This window comes from Ambystoma mexicanum, chromosome 2p (assembly GCF_040938575.1).
Source record: "Ambystoma mexicanum isolate Mex_15411 chromosome 2p, UKY_AmexF1_1, whole genome shotgun sequence".
NCBI lineage: Eukaryota > Metazoa > Chordata > Amphibia > Caudata > Ambystomatidae > Ambystoma > Ambystoma mexicanum.
This window is the reverse complement of record NC_090923.1, coordinates 773,071,806-773,091,316: the sequence shown is the minus strand read 5'-3', so window position 1 is coordinate 773,091,316 and position 19,511 is coordinate 773,071,806. Positions and strand designations below refer to the sequence as shown.

The 19,511-nt window shown below is 44.9% G+C and overlaps 1 protein-coding gene across 1 annotated transcript in view; it reads left to right on the top strand.

Annotated features, from left to right (window-relative positions):
* The window catches only part of LOC138566778 (cytochrome P450 2G1-like), a 687,553-nt gene extending 683,566 nt beyond the window's left edge, over nucleotides 1-3,987 (top strand). Inside the window, exon 9 of the mRNA XM_069644429.1 lies at nucleotides 3,589-3,987. Coding sequence (XP_069500530.1) covers nucleotides 3,589-3,770 — 182 coding nt within the window. The 3' untranslated portion in view covers nucleotides 3,771-3,987. The remainder of the gene's footprint in view (nucleotides 1-3,588) is intronic.
* The last annotated feature ends 15,524 nt before the right edge of the window (nucleotides 3,988-19,511 follow it).

Here is a 19,511-nt window from a genome sequence, read left to right as displayed (position 1 = left end):
TTTAGTCCATCAAAAAGCAGGTGAATTGACTAGGAATCCATTGTAAACACTGCCAGCTATTCATAAATGGCAGGCAGCATTTAATCATGATGCGCTGTGGAATGCATGGGGGAGGCTTAAAGATGCTTCCATCCCCATTGTTAACTTCCAATTTGCACTCCACTGTGCAAATGAGGAAAATTGCCCAGAGGGGAACTGCTTACATGTAATTGCACAAGTAGGCGTTGCCCTTCAGGCAATTTAGACTTTTTTTTAAAAAAAATATATATATTGAGCTCCCATGGAATACAATGGAATCCGTGTGCTTAAGGCATGAACATAAAACTAACATTCACTGCTATGCTGACAATACCCAGTTTTTCATCAGGTTTTCAGGCAACCCATTTGCTGACAAAAATATGCTGTAAAAACATGCTTGTGGTCTCATGCAGAAGGGATTTGAGCTAGCAGTTCGGGCTGAACTGCCCTTTTTGGGGTGGGACCAAGCCTGATTTGCACATGGTCCTTCCTCTTTTGTAATGACTTGGCAGGTGAAGAACAATTAAGAGGTTAAGATTCATTATAAACCTTGCAGTCATCACCTCTTTATTTTTGTACAATATTCGGTCCCAGGTACAGACATTGACTGAAATAACTGGCTTAGTCTGAACACTGCTAAGATTAGCCTTCTAGTGGCGCATCCTCCTGCGCTGCTCGAGTCATTCACTCCACTGCCTTCTTGCTTCAGTTTTAACTCCTGCACTATTCATATTTTTAATGTGATCATGTCGTTAGGCATGTATTTTGACTAAAAGTTAGAGATTTCATACCAGATTAAGCAGAGAGAAAGTATGATCTCCTACTATGTAATATCAATTAAACAGATCTGTCCATTTGTTTTTCAGGACCATTTGACCGATATTGCATATGCCATTATTAGCTCGAAGATGAATTATCACAACTCTCGCTACGCCAGTCTTCCCAAATCACCTGGTCACAAATTGAAGATTCTCCAAAATAACACTGCAAGAGCTGTGTTGAACCTTCCCTATAACCAGAGGCATTGCTGGGCGGGGGCAAAGGAGGGCTATAGCCCGGGGCTCTTGGTTGTAGCCCCAGATAAAGCTTACGGGGTACAACCAAAAGGCCTGCTAGCCCTGGGCCCCAACAGTGCCAACATTAGTGTAGCCCCCGATCTTTTACAGACGTAGCAACACCCCTGCCTATAACATTCATATCCCTCTAGCCCTGTACCATCTGCATTGGCTTACTATAGTAGCTAGTATCTCCTTCAACACCATTACTCTGGTTCACAAGTCTAAGCTCCAGGCTTTTTCGTGAGCGTGTGACCCTTGTAATCAACCACACCAAGTTTCTACACGCATGCGTCTTTCCCCTCCCAGATTCAGAATGAACTAAGCTGGTGGACGCTGGTGGACGCAGCTTGTCTGTGTATGGCTCTAGGCCCTGGAATAAGCTACCACCTTCCCTCAGAGGTGAATCTAACCTGAGGAAATTCTGTAAAACCTTAAAAACCCTTCCTTTCACGTTTCATTTGTCTAAGTGTGTGTTATCGATACCCATTAAGATCTGTAGTTTGGATTAGACACTGTTTCTTTTTTCCTGTAAGACTTGCTGTTTATTCTCCACACAGGTTATATTACAAAGTGTTAAGTGGAAAGCTTTGTGGATAGACAATGGTGTGAGAATAAACGTGGTTATCCTAGTTCATGAAAGTCAGATATAACAACCTCCCTGATGTATCGATTTCACTATTAGAAACAAATGAGAGAAGATAGTACATCTCATGAGTGAAAAAGGGGCAGGAAGCGAACATGAAAAGGCAGCCACTGGATGGAAGCTATGTATCCCCAAACTAATGATAGATGAGACTGGAGAACATACTTCTCTCCTCTTCCTCACCCATAACTCCTGATGAGGTTCCTAGTCAGCTGTGCTCTATGAAAGTCTCATCCAAACAGGTGCTCCTCTGCTGCTCCAGAACTATCAAGGACAACATTGTCTCCCTTGCTCCTGATTTGGCTGATTTCTGCAATCACTCCGTTGCCACTGGATCCTTCCCTTCACCCCACAAGCACCACCTTGTGCACCCTCTCATTCTGCCGACCTGTCCTGTCTGGCTAACTACCGCCCTTTCTCCATTACCCATTTTCTGAGCAAACTCTTGGTGAAGCTGGCCATCTCCCCGCTTCTCCACCACACTGAATCTGTTGGTTTTCTCTATGACCACCAGTCTGGCTTCAGAACTACCGGGGGCATGGAAACTGCACTCCTGAACACCTGTGAAGACAAGTTACCTAATCTTGATTCCAACTCTCCTTCCGTTCTCATCTGTTCTCATCCTTCCATTTTCTCCACTGGCTCCCAGTTGCTGCAAGGATGAAATTCAAAACCCTCTGGGTCATCCACAAGAGTTTCAGAGGGCCTGGACTCCACCACATCCAACTATGTCTTCCTAAATACCTCCCTGCTAGACCTCTAGGTCTTCTAGCTCCAAATCTCTGCAGATCAAACATTCTCTAAGCAGAGAGTTGGGGGTAGATCCCTCATCTCCACAGGTGCTTCCCTCTGGAATGGCCTCCCTGTCACTATCAGACTTCAGCCGGATCTCCTTAAGTTCCAGAAGCTTCTCAAGACCCTCGGTTTCTCTTCCTCCATCCCTCTCTCCCTCGTCAGCTGATGCTCATTCTCTGCCTCTTGATAGGCTGCCTGGTTCCTTCAGATTCTTACAGGGCACCTGGCCCTCCCTGAGCAGTCTACCCTGCACTTGGCCTCCTCTGACCCCCCCACTTTCACTTACTCATCTGGGCTCGTTCCCCTTGCACTAGCCTTGCTACCCGCCCAAACTCCCCACCAGAGCCCGTCCAGTCCCATTCCTGGCATTTAATACATGGACCTTGTGCCCTGCACTCTCTTCTTCCCTGGCTCTGTGTCCACCTGGCACTCCATTTAGCCCACCGGCACTTCCCGCCTCCCTTCTCCCCTGCACTTCTGTTACTGCACTTGCACGGTCCGCATGTAGCAAGACCTAGTAGGACCGTTTTGTTTTGTCATCCGTGTCCCCGTCTTCTTGCACCTTAAAACACATTGAGCTTCATTATAAGTATGGCGGTAAGGCAACAACAGTGCTTGTATCGCTACCGGCACCGTTGCTACTGTACTGCCATACTCGGAGCTGTGCTTACGGGTACCTGTGCCTCCGAAGTCCCCATTCCCATTGAGCCCTGGCTCAAATGGGAATGGGGATGTACTGGGCCCGGCATCCGCAAAAGGGCAATTACCGGGTCTGGCTGGGCCGGAATTGCCCAGTAATTGCCCATTCGCGGGTGCCGGGCCCGATGCGAGTTTATGAGGCCCATTGTGTATAAGAACACATAAAAAAGTTAGGTTTCGAGGTGGCAGAAACTTTCTGAAAGAATCATGCAACACTAAATAGATAGGTGAAACATCCCACCTACCCCCATGACTATCGAGCTAAAGAAGTTTACAGAAAGACAGCATTTCATAAGAATCATAAGAATAGGGTAATTCGATGGTCCTTCAAATATTAAATACACACTAATGCTTGTCTTTTTTATTTCCTTCCAGGTAAACGGAATTGTCCAGGAAAAACCTTGGCTCAAACCGAGCTTTTTCTGCTTCTAACCTCTATCCTGAAGAACTTCCACATAAAATCTCTCACTGACCTAAACGAACTTGACCTCACACCCATAGAGAGTGGATTTGAAAATCTGCCACCACCATATGAGTTATGTTTCATTCCTCGTTAGGAACGTAGCACAGTGTGAGTGGCATGGTTTGAATAGCGTGCACTGCACATTGGACTGCCTGAAAGGAAACGGCTTCAGATATTGGGATAAATCGTCTGATTTTGTTATCCATTTTAAATATGGGCATACACAACATTGTTAACTAGATAATCAATAATTGCTGTTGCTCAAGCATGTGACTTTGCTATATTGGAAATTATAATTTTTTAAAAGGGAATCTTTCAGAATACATATTAAGCGACATTTAATGGCTATTTTTCGCATTTACTACTGTCTCAACACTCAATGGGTTTTCGAAAATGTGTTGTTCAAGGGATTTGGATTTTTTAGCAAATCACTGTCTGGTTGCAGTTGTGGATACGAAGGCAGGATTGCCCACCACTAATCCCCCACTCTAATTTCGTATGTGGGATGTGCTACCTTTTTAGTGATGTGATACTTGGATACATCCCTTTTGGTTATGCTAAGCTTTTTCATGTTTTTTGCTATGTGGCTGTGCTATCCTATCTTCTCTGCCCTGCTTTGAAATGCTGTGCTCTGTTGGATTTGGCATGCAACACTGTGTTATGTTATGCAACACCATGTCATGTTTAATCTCCAGATATATGTTGGTCAATATGTATCTACTAAGAAAGTGTTTTGTTCTCAAGTCAAAATGCTTTTTAACTGGTATGTATGTGTTTCGTGTGCACCTTATACCTTACTGCAGCGAAACCTAACCCTGCTCCACCCAGGAGTGATCTTGTAACCAAATTAATGTTTTGGGGGTTTTGAAGGGACTCTTACTTAGCCTTTTCCAAATCCTATCAACATGTAGCCCTCTGCATTAAGGCATTAATTCGTAAATCAAACGAGAAGAACAATGAACCTGCAAACATGGATTACCTCCACATCTATGGGCAATGGACGCTCATATTTTACTTTTATAAATGCGTTGATCCCACTCCCTTTACTTTTGTTACCAACAACATTCACCTTCTTAGACGTTCTAATCTTGGATTAGGTCACCTTCTGGAGTTGGCCTGTCAGTCTCAAGAAATACATTTGTGAACGCACATGTGGTACCACAAACAGAAAGTGCAGGTATTTTAAGCCAGCATATCTGGCAAAATTTATTACGCAGACTCTTGTGCCCTTCACACAGACACGTGATCTCTAATGTGTCCAAAGCTTTAGTGGAATCCCAATAAAAAAAGAAACTCAACACAAACTTTCCCTAGATGATAGTCCATATATATCAAACCTTCCAGCTAATCACAATTTTATGGTCAAAAACATTTATTTATCAAAAACAGCAGAAAAAATGAGGTTTTCGCAAAAAAGGCTTTTTTTAAAAAAAAAAGGTTACAAAACTGTTTTTGAGCAGCCCTAGCCACAAAATACATCTAAATGGGTGCATCTTATATGCAACCATGCAGAGGGCCTTTTACACCCCTTTGCACCTTTGCGCAAATCAGGGAGTATTTCTCTGCATTTAAAAGTGCATCCCAAATTCATAAACAGGATACACTTTTAAATGTTCAGAAAACGTAGATTATCCTATGAGACTGCTTGGCATAGGCGCAGGGGCTATGCATTGCATGACAGGTTTTTTCCTAACCCCATCAAAGAACGTATTTTTAAGTGTGAGAATAGACGTATGAACTGCTGCTGTACTACTGTCTTACTTGCATTTCTATTTCTTGAATAGGGATAGAAATATTTATCTTGGATTACATGTTATATTTACAAGCCCTTTAGGAGCCTGTCATGGTCAAATGCACTCCCAGCATGGCAGTGGATGCTGGGAGCCTATAGAATTTTAATGTCAGGCAGATGGTCCTGACATTAATATATTCAAGGCAGTTGGCCAGTGCATCATTTGCGCTACAGCTCAGCCCCCTGGAAATGTGCAGGTCACCTTTGAGAATTACAAAAAATGGGGCATCAAACAAAAGCATATCCTGTGCTCTATTTTTAGATGGCCCATTTTTTAAAGAACATGCCCACATTATATATTTTAAAAACATTGTGAAATAGTCTCAATATGTGAGGCAAAAGAGAGTGAGTGAGAGTCTGATGGGGTGTCATGGGCAAGAAAGCCTATGGTAGAACAATCGGCCAGAGGGGGAAGTGGTAGACAAGAGACCAGAGAGGGAACAATGGGCCAGAGATGGGGGCAGTAGGCCAGAAAGCAGAGCAGGAGCAGAAGACCAGAAAGAGAGGAAGTAGAGGGCCAGAAAGCAGAGGAAGCAGCGGAGTAGAGGAGGAGCAGTGGGCAAAAAGAAGAGAGGCAACAATTGGCCAGCTGTGGATTGGGCGAATGGGGTGATAGCATGGGAGAAAGGATGCAAGATGCAGAAGGAGCAGGATGGCATGAACGACTGTGGACTGCACAAGGAACTGGTGAGCATCAGATATGAGATGTGAGCATGGTTGCGAGTGTGGAAAGTACTGAGAGTGTGACTATGCAGGATGGCAGAGCATGTGATTTTTCGCATGACTGGCAGAGTGAGAGGTTTAGGAGTGAGTTGTGAACGGGAATTGGTGAGTGTGTTGGGGTGTTAGTGTGTGAGGTGTGTGGGCTTCTTCGCAAATTGGAGAACATAGAAAGGGTATATTTTGATCATTAAAACTGGTAATGATAAATAAAGTTAATAATTTTAAATAGACATGCAGAGCTGAAAAGGTAGAGAGAAAACATGCACGGTTCTGTCAAGCCACAGACATCTGGGACTCTTCCTATTAAATTAATGAAGAATTTGCAAATAGTGACAAACTGGTTCCCTTGTTGTCTAACACACTGCTTCATTCTTGCTACCTACAACTCTTCTACCCTCCAGTTAATATAAAATTTGCCACAAAATGCTGCAATAAATATGATAGTGCAGCAAAAAATCCGTTTTTTGCCACATTTTCAATTTCCTGCTGCAATAAACCCAAAGGGTCTGCATATATAGTGAACTAACATATATTACTATTATAAAAAAAGCATTTCACCGCCTGATTCCTTAAACGCATGTACAATCTCTGTCTGTACTTCCCAGAAATATAAAAGCAGGGGACAGCTATTAATTTTTATTTATTATTTTAAGTAAATCAGAATATTCATTGTAAAAGCAGCCTTAATTCACTATTGTTTGTGCTCTCCTCCACGGGACTAAGATCTGGCTTTCCCAGGTAGGAGCATAATATGCCACAGACAAAGATGTGCACATTGAAACTACTATAGGGGTAATTTGGCATAGTTCAAATGCTTAGTTACATAACATGTCAGAAGGGTGCTAGACTGTCACTGCATACAGAAGGACAGACATCATCCCTTCTCTACATATCTTCCCTGATTTTTTCACATCGACCAATGATGCAATGGAAGGCAGGGCATATATTCTCACTGTGCATTAAAATGAAGTCTAACATGACATGCCACAGAACAAACAATTAATATTAAACGTATTTATATCAAGGTGATAGGTGTTTTCAATTTTGACAAACTAGTTGAATCCTCCATTTCTTTACCTTTTGTTACCAACAACTATTACATTGATGCAGAGTTTATCCTTGGCTATAACTCCTTAACTATGCCACTCTTGGATCAGGCTTGGCAGTCTCAGAATTAGCATTCTGGAGTTTGACCGAGCCCACTTTCAGGCACCTCATTCATCCAGCTTTACATTGTGCACTAATTTACAGTTCTCCAAATCTGCCCTGGGAAAACATCCAATTATCACAACCCTTAAGGACATATCTGCCTGCTGCCTATAGTAGGATTGACATGCAACCATGCTATCTCAAAATAGTCTTGCCCTGCTGCACCCATACCAACCTGTTTTTGGGGCACATGTTTCCTGCTTGCCGATCTTCTTATCTTCCACTTTCTTTCCTCCTGCTAAGGCAAGGTCTGCATACCCCTGGTGGGGCCACAGTATGCCACTATACAGGCGAGCATAGGTGCCATGAAATTACTTTTTTGGTGATACTACCATGGTGGTGATTTGGTGCACTTTAAAAACGTAGTGACATAAAATAAAAAGAATATTACATTAAATATGTTGCACATTTTGGAGGTATTCCCAAATATGACCAATTCACAATTGTAACATACAACCACTCAAGATTGTTGTTATTAAAAGGGGTTTCGGGTATACAAGCTGCCCAGCTCAACGTTTCTCTTACCTGAGAGTCTGGTTTGAAGTACATTCACTTCTGTTTCATTCATTGTCTCCCTACATTTGGTGGCTGATTGAGGGTCCCTTCATTAATGATCTCTGGGCTCACTGGGATTAATGCTGTTGGCATGAAGCTTGAATCATTACATACCATCTTCTCAGTACCGCGAGGTGTCCTTACTGTGGTGTTAAAAGCTGTACAGGCAGCAAAGTGTGTCCTTGCCGTATGGTAACTGTCACATAGCACACAAACCTCTCTGTACTTTCAGACTATATATTATCATAATATCAAATGTCTCTTTATCATAGAATGTGTTTGAAGATACACAGAAACCTTTCCTACCCATCTGTTATCCAACTGCATTCACTGTTCACAAAGACTTCTGAAACCAGGCCACATCTTGCCTCCAGAATTGGCAGTCCCGAAATTCTATTCATTTTTTTCCCCATTGCAATTCTTGTGAAGGTAATTACTGAAGTAGATTCACAGAGCCTAATTTGTTCTCGCCCCAGCCGATAGCGCTATCGACACATTACCATGAGGGAAAGGCAAGAGCAAAGTATAAGAATGGGTTGGAAGGTGCAAAGAGCTTCATTATAAGAGGAAAAGTGGGAACAACATGGACGCGGATGGGGAGTCGCTGTGCAAACCTACAAACCCTCCTCATCAAGTGTAAACCTCACCATATTTACAGACAAAACTTCAAAGGGACAGACATTTGGTAAGTCCCAAATATCCCCAGAGGAATTAGAGTCAGTCTAAACCACACTCAATGATGGAGAAGATAAAGTGCAAGGCAAAACCCAGCTTTATTATCATCAAAATAAAGCAGGGACAGCATATAACTTGGCATGTTAATAAAAAATAAAAAAATAATTGCTTAAACAATAACACCGTTCCATCAATGATGTGTTAACATAATCTCAGTTTACAAAACCTACAGGGATAGGTTAGTGAGTTTGGCGGCATTTAGGTTTCATAGGGGTGAAACATTTCATTGAGCACCAACCATGCCCTTAGCAGTGCAAAATTAATAGGGACAGTACACGCAGAACCATGGTGTGTTAAACTACTTCCCATAAATCACGTCCTGGGTTGTGCACGCACACTAAAGCTACATCCCTGATGGGCTTCAATGATGACAAAAGGCAAGTCCTGCTTGCCCATACATAAGACCCTGAGAATGCCTGTCTTGTAGTGGTAATGAGGGTGTGCACCTTTATTAAAAACAGACAATGCAAGCCCATCTACATCCATGCATTGCAAGCACACACCAGCACACAAATGATGACAATTACACATACCTCACCACATCACTACCCACAAAACACATTGACTACATGCCAAACCACATTACCAACACATGCAATGAAAGGTAAGACTTGCCGTGGGAAGAAAACACAAATGTCATTGACAATAATTCCTCCTTGAACAGCACATTAACATGTGTAGAGGATTCCTTTCTGCTCCTTCCTGTTTTTGTGCGTCATGTACCACAGAATGTCTGAGGCTAAACCATCCAGCAGCAGAAAACACTTGTGTGGAGGACCTCACACTTTGGTCATATCGTAATCCCTCCCTGTCCTCACAAGGGAAAGACAACACATAATATCTGCATCAATGAATCATGGCTAATATTGTTCTGCTACAAAACTTTGCCTCACAAAAACCTTAGCAAAACAATAGGACCAGTCTGCAATAATTTTGAGAAGTGGGCACCACCTATTATTTGTGAAAATGAATACTTTCTTGTTAATTTGATTCTTTTTTATACACTTGAGCCATGATTGCAACTCACCATCACAGACTGTAGCTGAGCAATCACTTATAGACCTATAGACCTGAGACCAGGGGTGAGATCCCATAGCGCTGTCTGTTCCCTTGCAAATATAGTGCAGATAGATTATTAAACTTTTATTATCCATATATGTGCGAGAATATTCGAATGATTTTTTTCTAAATCAATTATACATTTTGAATCCGGAGATAAAACTATGAAAAACAGAAATCCAATGCATTTCTGTATGTAAGAAGTCCTTTGTCGGGGACCAAAGTGATCTTTCTTCTAGTCAATAAGCTCCCCAGTGTTACTTTGCCTGTTAATGCTGTCACTGGGGAAAACAGTAAAATAGCTTAATGGCTATATATTATGACAGCATGAGATGTCTCTCGGGTGTCTGATTAGCTAATGGACTGATACAAGTGCGTGACTAGAAAATAGAAGGATTTGGTCCTTGACAAATTACTTCTTACTGTCCCAAATGTATTGGACATCTGTTTATCTGAATGTACTTTCCTAATTAAAATATGTTTATAATTAAAACAATCTTTTGAGTTATGTTGTACATATTTGGACCCTTCTATAGTTATTTGAAGAAAACAAAAGTTGAATAATCTAGCGGCAATATATTTGCAAGGGAACAGACAGTAGTAGGGGATCTAGCCCCTGGCCACAGGTCTATCAGTCTGCAACAGGCCAGTGGCGGGGATGTAGGCTTGCTATACTAGTTTATCATTGGACGGTCCAATCCCTTGTTTCCTTGGCTGGCCATCTCCCCATTAACATCTCCCACTGCCTTACACTATACATAGATACACCCCCAATGCCAGACACATCCTGATCCATTAATACAAGAATACAAATAGAACCATGAGCACGTCCTTTCATCATCCCTATCAATCACACCACATAAGAAGCCAACCACACCCACACTGCAGGACAATATCAGATTATCCTATCCCCCCTCTCTAAGTGCAAACATGCTCCCAAGTTTCAATACAAAGTAAATCATTATTTGAACCATGTATTACGGACAATACTGTCAACACAAACCCATGTACAATGTTGTGAGGGAAGTGTTCAGTCCACAACATAATGGTGTGCAGGAACAAAAGTGTTTAGCCAAGGAAAGAGAGCAGATTAAATGCAATTGCATGTAAGACCGTAACATCCCCTGTGCACAAACACTGCATATTTTCCACACAGTAGACCACCAGACACTCACAGCCAACCTACATTGCAGCATCGGGATCTGCAATATCGTTCTCTGCTGGTCCAAATTCAACATGGCTAATCACCACCAGTTTCTACAAATGGACTACTCCAGATTAGTACCCGGTGAGGGAGGTGTGGCTGCCTCCCTGCCAATGGGGAGGCTCAGAATGCGGGCATTACCACAGGGTAATCCCGCTGCCCTGAGCATCCTCAAGGTCGGCGGCCACTATCAACCCTCGCCGGGGAAACAGATAAGTCTTCTCCCTAACCCCCTGTCTCCGAATTCCCTTCCCACCCCCACGGAAAGAGAAAACAGACCACGTTTTCTGTCTACGGTGGCCATGTTTTAAAACGTTGTTTTGCTTTTTGCGTCTCGCAGTTAGGAGGAATAAAACATTAGTACCCCAGTCTAATGGCCCAGGGCATAGCCCTGAGACTGCGGGCCATTACCGACTATACCTACGCTACACTCTGGCCTTTAACTATGGGCCCGGGGGGCATTACCTTAGGCGGTAATGGCCTGCAGACTCAGGGTTTATTGCCACATTACAAACTGTACCCATCATCCACAAAGATACAATCTTTCCCCTGTGATCTGCAATGTTCACATGGTACTGCTGCTTGGAAACCTGCTCGCTCCACCGAGCCGCTACATCCTCAATATGCAGATGCCATGCAGCTCTACATCATGACATCCTCCCTTTGAAGACATGCACAGGCCCAAGCCCTTCCTAACATTGATCCAACTGTGGATGTCGAGTGCTCACCTGTAGTAGAACCCACTCCAAGACTGAATTCTTACACCTTACCAACAAAACCAAAACACCTTGACATTGGCACCTGGCTCTCTGCTATGAGAAATGAGGGATTCACAGACTAGCTATGCACCTTTGCAAAGTCAATATCGACACACATCTCTCCTTCAAACAGCACCTTGCAAGGAAGACACGAATGGCATGGAACCATCTTTTGCTCCTGTGCAAAGTGAATTACTTCATACCAGAAAACTTAAGATCTACTCTCCAAGCCTTGGTCGTCTCCTGCTTGGAGAGTGGCAATGCCCTTTTGGAAGGCCTTTTGATGAGTATCCTGGTACCCCAGAGATGTGTTCTTTATGCTGCTGCATGACGCATCAAAGGACTTTGCAAATTAGACCATACCACCCTGACTCTCATGAAACGGCTTTAGCTCCCGCTGCAAGCAGGAATCATCTTCCAATCTTGCTGCATCATCTTCAAGGTTTTTACTCCAAGCTATCTCAATGAGAAACTTAGCATTTCTGCAGACTTGATCTCAGCCTGTGCATGAAGGAAAGAACCAGAAGACAGGCCTTATCATTCTATGCCCGAGGCTCTGGAACTTCCTCCCTGTCAACAGCAGACATGGCATGCTCTCGTTCAGGAAGGAGCACAAGATCCACCTCTTCAAGAAAAGACGCACTCTCTAACACCTAGGTTACACACCCTTCACTCAACACCCTACCAGATACTGTGTGAGCAGCTCCATCCTTTTTCCTCCACTGGTTGATTGTACATCTAGTGCTGACAATTGGCTGCCATCCCCTTCCCATGTTAGCTCAAAGCGTCTACCCTCACTGTGTTCTTCCACCTTTTATTGTAAAGCACTTCATAGCTTTCTGAAGCCAGGTCTGGTTCAAGAAATACCCTAATATTTGTTTAATAATATAGCATTATAGACTGTGGGAGGGGGTCCTTATCTCAGGATAATGACCCGTCACCAAGTTATAGCCCAAGGAAAAGCAGAGTGTCATATGTTGGGGAAGGGTCACTATCCAAAGTGATGATGACACCTCCTGAGGTCTCTAGGGCTATTAGCACATAGAGGTAGTGGCACTATATGTTTCTCCAAAGAAGGTACTTGCCATTTGTGCCATTTCATCCTGGGGCGTACGAAAAGCTCCTAAAATGGCCGACGGAGCATTGTTTGGGTGTTCCTAGGCAACCATCCCTTATTGTACTGTGAGTGCTGTAATGGGCCACTGAAGCCTATTTCACTACAGCTGCGCGACCCAAATGCGCGAGCGGATCCCCACACAAGAAGGCCACATAAAAAGGCTGACTGCCTGTCTGTCCCCCATTTGCCAACTCGACGTTGTGGAAGGGCAGGAGCCCTCTCCTCCTCGCCGCTTCAGCTTCAGGAGAAGCTGCAACAGCACGCATCCCTGAACCCATTGAAGGGTTAGTGTGCTCCCATATCACCCGCTTCGTAGCTGCTTGAAAGACCATTTCCGATCCTGAAGAAACGTGTCCTCCACTACGACTGTCTTGTCTCCAAAGAAGGTACTTGCCTAAAATGGCTGCCACAGCATTGTTTGGGTGTTGCTAGGCAACCATCTCTCATTGTACTGCGTGCACTGTAATAGGCCGCGGACAGCTATTTCACTACAGCTGCGCAACTGGAAGGTACGATCCAGGTCCCCTCACAAGAATTCCCACATAAAAAGGCTGACTGCCTGTCTGTGCCTGTCCGTGGCCATTATCTGCCGTCGGCTGGACTCGCTGCCTACCCACCGTATCCATGAGTACCTGCCTCTAGCACAGCTTTCTGTTACCCACCAACGTTGACCGTTTGCTCTCTCACCCTTTATGCTCCGACCCCCTTCCTCCAGCATTCCATACAATTTCTGCATCCTCACGCCGGCTGCATTACCCTTTCATACGCACTAGGAGTCAAAGGCTCTTTACTCCCTTCATCCCCTCTTAAACTACATGCAATGACTCTGTAACTTCATATAGCAGTTGTAGGCTACTAGCCTTCCATCTAACTTTGCTCGGAGCCCGCCCGAACCTCTATGACTTTCGCTGCATACGTGCCAACTCTGCCCTTTTCACATTTTGTTTGCTTTTGTGCCCAACACTAGCCATTGATAAATTGACCACCATTGTGTTGCCATCTCCCAATGCTATTGTGTTTGCTTTTGTGCCCACCACTAGCCATTGATAAGTAGTCCACTAGTGTGTTGCCATCTCTCAATGTTATTTTGTTTGCTTTTTTGCCCACCACTAGCCACTGATAAGTTGACCACCATTGTGTTGCAATCTCCCAATGCTATTTTGCTAAACATGTGCCTCATTGAGCCACTGCCACTTGTCCAACTGCATGCTCAACTGATCCTCCATAGCCACCTGCTTTTAGCCCACTAGTATCACATACAGACCTTATCCTGTCAATACCTTTCCCCACTACTATCACCTGTCGCACATATCGCACAGGATAGTTGTACTCCAGGCTTCCACCTCAATATTACTTACTGTTGTTAGATACTTGCTGCCTGCTGTATGACACTTCTCAACTGACCACCATTCCACTGCACACCCTGTGTCACCATTGTGTCCCAGGACCAACCCACGGGAGTCTTACATGCACACGCTGCAATTCACTCATCTCGCTACACCATCTTGGCATCTCATGCTAGCAATGGAGCTTGCCCTATTCACATACCTTATCTCTAAACCACTATTAATGCAGAACTCCAATAGGTCCATCCCCGGGCACATTCCCCTACAGGGATTCTGTTCTACCACCCCTACTGTGCAACAGTATGCTACACAGGTGCCCCCTGCCCAGTCCAACCCACTCTACATCTAGGCTCCTCAGGCTCAGGTTGCGCACTGAACCATTACTACACAATAGTCTCCCCAGACCCACGGTTTTGAGGAATCGCGGGCTGGGCTCTCGTACCCACCACACCTATCGAACCAAGTGTATTACAGCTAAAGACCCTGATGTCTTGCCAGAAAGTTCACTCAAGACACCTCCTCATCGGATTCCCCAGGCCACTGCCTTCTGCACGCATATATCCCACACCAATGAGCCCATACTCCCACTCTCCCATCATGGGACCTCCTCCTCTCACCCCACGGCCTCACACCTCGCTACTCACAACAATATGAAGAACCCACCCCCACCCCCTCTCAAATGTGCTCTCATAAATGCACACTCTCTCCCCGCCCACACTTTGGAGGTCAACGACTTCCTCACCATCAATGACCTAGATTTACTTGCTATCACTGAGGCATGGCTCCATGAGGCGTCCGGACCAGCCATCTCACTAGCCTTCCCGCCTGGATACTCCATTCTACAACAAGACAGACAGCTGTTGAAAGGAGTTGGTGTAGGTCTTATAACGAAAGATGCCCTTTCCATCAGGCTCTGCAACCTTCCTCGCAAAGGCACCGCTGATGTTCTCTCAGCTGATCTGCCCTTGTCCCCTAACTGCAGCATACATATACTCCTCATCTACAAACCAGGAGGCCCATCCCTTGACTTTCAAGGACATCTCCTACTAAGCAATAACCTTAAAAGCTCTACCAAAACTATTCTGCTCAGCAACCTTAATCTAGGCCTGAATGATTCCAATGACAAAACGGCCACAGCTCTAGCTAAGGCACTCAAAAATGTGGGGTTCCTTCAAAGAATTACTAGTCCAATGCATTGTAAAGTTTGCAGCCACCGTTCTTGAGTGACCCTCGCACACTTTGAACATCTACGCTGATACCCTCACCAAAGCTATCGATGCCATAGCCCCAATTAAAAACAAAAAAAAGAGAAAAAATCTATGCACGTTAACTCTTGGTTCACAGAGGAACTTCAGGGTCTACACACCAGCAAACGTAATGCACTATCCACCTGCCAATCTAAGCCCAGTGATTTTACCAAGGAAGACTTCAAAAGGCTATCCACACAATATAAAGAAGCAATATTCAAAGCTAAATAAAACTTTCAACTCTCGGATTTCTAAAGCCAACTCTCAATCCAAGGAAATGTTCACCATTTTCAGAGACCTTATCGCCCCTTCCACCAGCCCTGATGAGATCATTAAAGATGAAGCTTGGTGCTCCAGTATACAAGCAGCCCTGCTTAGCAAAATAGACCTATACCAAGACAAAATACAGGTGCAATTCAAAGTCCTACCCAACCATGACCAGCCTCCCTTGCCTACAGAATTGAAATTCCTTGATCTCTTCCAACATCTGAAGCCATCTATGTGCAAAGGAGACATTTGTCCTCCCAACATCATTAAAGAATACGCTGAATCTCTGGCTCTGCTCCTAACGGCTTTCATTAACCAATCATTTACCATAGGCACTGTCCCCTCCAGCCTCAAAGAAGTGTGAGTATGCCCACTTCTAAAAGAAATCCATAGATCCCTCATCCCCCAATCACCACTGTCCCATTTTGCCTCGAAATCCTGGATGAAACAGCTCTCAACCAGATTTAACACTTCCATGAATCCAACTGTATCCTCGATAAAAGACAATCAGGATTTCGCAAAGGCCATGGCACAGAAACCGCCCTTCTAGACCTTAAAAACACAAATTATGCACAAAGGTAAGCCAGCTCTCCTCCTACTCCTCCTCGGCCGTGTTTGATCTTGTGGATCACAAGATTCTTACCTCACATCTCACTCATGCTGCACAATCTTCCAAAGTGGCTTCCTTATGGATCATATCCTTCTTAGAAGGAAGAGCCATGAAAATCTTCTCAAACCAAGTGAGTGCTGCTCTCACCACCATCCATTGCAGAGTCCCACAGGGCTCCTGCACTGCTCCCACTCTCTACAACCTGTTCACAAAGCCACTCATTGACAAACTCGACTCTCTCGAAACAGCATAGACCAATTTTTCTGATGATATGCAGGTACTTCTGCCACTATCTGGCTCCTATGACCAAGACGCTGCAACCCTATACCTTATCTACTCCACCATTCAAGCCTGGATGGCGGCCAATGGGCTGTGTCTCAATGGAGACAAAACCAAGATTATCATCATGGGTCCCAACGAAACATTAACCAAATTGTATAAAAAATAATGCAACTTCACCATCGACAACACCATCATCCCTGTCTCCTCTTCAGTAAAGACACTAGGGGGTTTTCTAGACTAGACTCTGTATATGACACGGCAGGTCAGTGCATCACCATAGCCTCCACCTCAGCCCACACCCCGAGCTAATAACTGCAGTAAAACCATTCCTATCCAAACTGAACTGCCTTTCAATAGCTAGGGCCAGCATTGGAACTAAACTAGATTATTGCAATGCCCTCTTAGCTGACATCTCCGCAAAAAATCTAAATAGACTCCAAGTCATACAAAATAATGCCCTCAGAGCAGCACTTAACATACCAAAAAGAGACCACATCGTACAGGCTAGGCGAGCTGCTCGCTGGCTCCCTGTTAAGGAACGGATCACCTTCAAGACCCTCAATCTTACGCACAAGTGCTTAACCCTTACTACCCCGCCTTACCTATCAGAGACCATCATCAGAGACACTTTATCACGTCCCAAGAGAACCTGCCACTCCAGCCAACTGTGCATCCAACCAGTGCTTAATTTGTGAGGGTGGTTGCCGGTGCCCAACACCAGCACTCTTTTTTGGGGACCAGAACATGGCTGGGGCACGTGCAATTACTTTGTTCAGTTTCCAAAGTTCCAAGATCATAAATCATTCCGAGTATAGTAACACAGAATGTACAGTTTTCATTGGCTGTTCATCTGAGTCTCCTGCCAGTGAAATGACATGATGACGTGTGGGGGTGGATCAGGTGGGTCTGTTGTTGTTGCAGAGGCAGGTCACCTTCACCTCACGAGGCACACTTGCTTTGTTAAGGCGTGGCATGACTCGTGAAGAAGGAAAGCCTGCCCCTGCACATGTGGTCCCGTGCACGGCCTACCTGCAGGCAGCTTAAGAAGGCCTGGCTGGCTGGCTTAGTGTGTGGTGTAAATTCAACTCAACTCAGTAATGTAACGGTAAGTACTAAGCCCACCCACCCTGCCCAACTTTGACTGCGGCCGGCCGGTGTGGCACGCTGTGGTGACTGGCGCGTGCAGGAGGCAGGCAGCTGCTTGCCTGCTCCGCTCGTTGTGTGCCCGCGGCCGCCGCAGGATCAGGATTTGACCCGAGCTGGCAGGCAGGCCGCGGGGCAATGCGAGCAGAGCGGTGTTATGCCTGCTGCTCTTAGCATAGTCCGAGCAGCGGTATGGTACGGCAGCTGGGTGTGTGCAAATGTTTTCTGGGCTTGCCGATGGGCCTCCCCTGCTCAAAAGGTGGCTCGGCAGGCAGGTGCGACGAAGGGTTAAACATTAGTTACGCCCTGGGTGATGGTGAGGGGGCTGCGGGTGTTATTTGGATAACCCGTGACATCTGCTTTCCGGGGGAATTAATTAGGCTAGTGCATTAGCCGCGTTAATTTAAAGCCATGTTGTTAATTGGCCGTACATGGGCAGTTGGGCATGGCTGGCGCAGCCGCGCGTTACATTTGATTATTTATTTTACTGTAAAGTTGATGGCTAGTTGCACATGGGACATCAATAGCTCAACGTGTAGAGCATCAGTCTATCAGAAACCACATGCAGGGTTCGAGCTACCTATCATCAGGCATGTTGCATTTGGCCTCTGGGACGCACGCCTTTTCAGTGTTCTGAAAATGTTTTATAAAAAGTGCACCTGTGGGTTTAGCCCCTCTGCCCCCCACATATGTATCTTGACAATTATCTGTTGGCAGTTAAGCTCAGCTGCACATTTTCTCCATGCTGCAGCAGCCATTGCAGGAATAAACTTGGAATCAAATATTTTTTTTTTTTTTTTGCAGGCCGATCGCCATACTGGCTACTAGTCGCCATGAACAAGACGGGCGTTTTTAATTAAGCTCTTTAGCAAAAGGAAACAAATAATGTTGTGGGACTGCAGTCTAGCATTGCAAATTAATTAATATTAACGCATTAATATCCGTCACCTCGATTAAGGTCATATGGGAAATGGGCGCCATAACCGTAGTTCTTTCGAATTCAATCGTGCATGGGGTTTGTTTTTACAATCACTGTAGTGATGGCCGGGACACTTTAAGTTACGATGTTTCATTCGGATGGCTTTGCGCCTGCTCCCATTTTTCATTCAGTGTTAAAGATCCCTTCTTTGGTAGGATTACAGGAGCAGGGCAGAGAGTCATGTAAAGTTTGTTCCCCATAGACGTCACTATGTCTTGGTGTGATTTATTCACGCTTGTTTTCCCCAGCTGGTGTGGGTGCCTAAGTGGGGGTGAGGAGCACGCCTGCATAGCACTATGTGGATGGACACCAAGCCGCACTCGTTTTAAGATCATTTAGCCATATGGATTACTCCAGGGGGGTTATTGCCAGGAACTGGAATGAGAGTTGAGAGGGGTTTATGTGCTGCGATACAATACATGCATGAATTGTGATTTGCTTTGCTCGTTGTTCCATCCAATGCGGTGCACAGGAACAACAATTTTATTTGGCACGAGTTTTTGTGCTTAAGGGGCTTCGGCTGGTAAAATAGCTCAGTGAGTTGAGCGCCCGCTGTGCCAATAAGGACGTGCCATGTCTGTCACAGGTCCAAACAGGAATTGCTTTACAGGGTGGCCCAGTTATGGCAACAGCGTGTGTGTGTGATGAATTTTGTTTTAAGAGGTGGTTTTTATCATGGTCCGTTCTACCGACACTGCGAGGGAGGTATATAAAGGGTTCAATCAGCCAGAAACCTCCCATTTATTGTCTCGGTCTGCTTAGAGAGAGGGCGCAGTCTGAAGGGGGACGGCAGTAGGGCTCCATGCCTG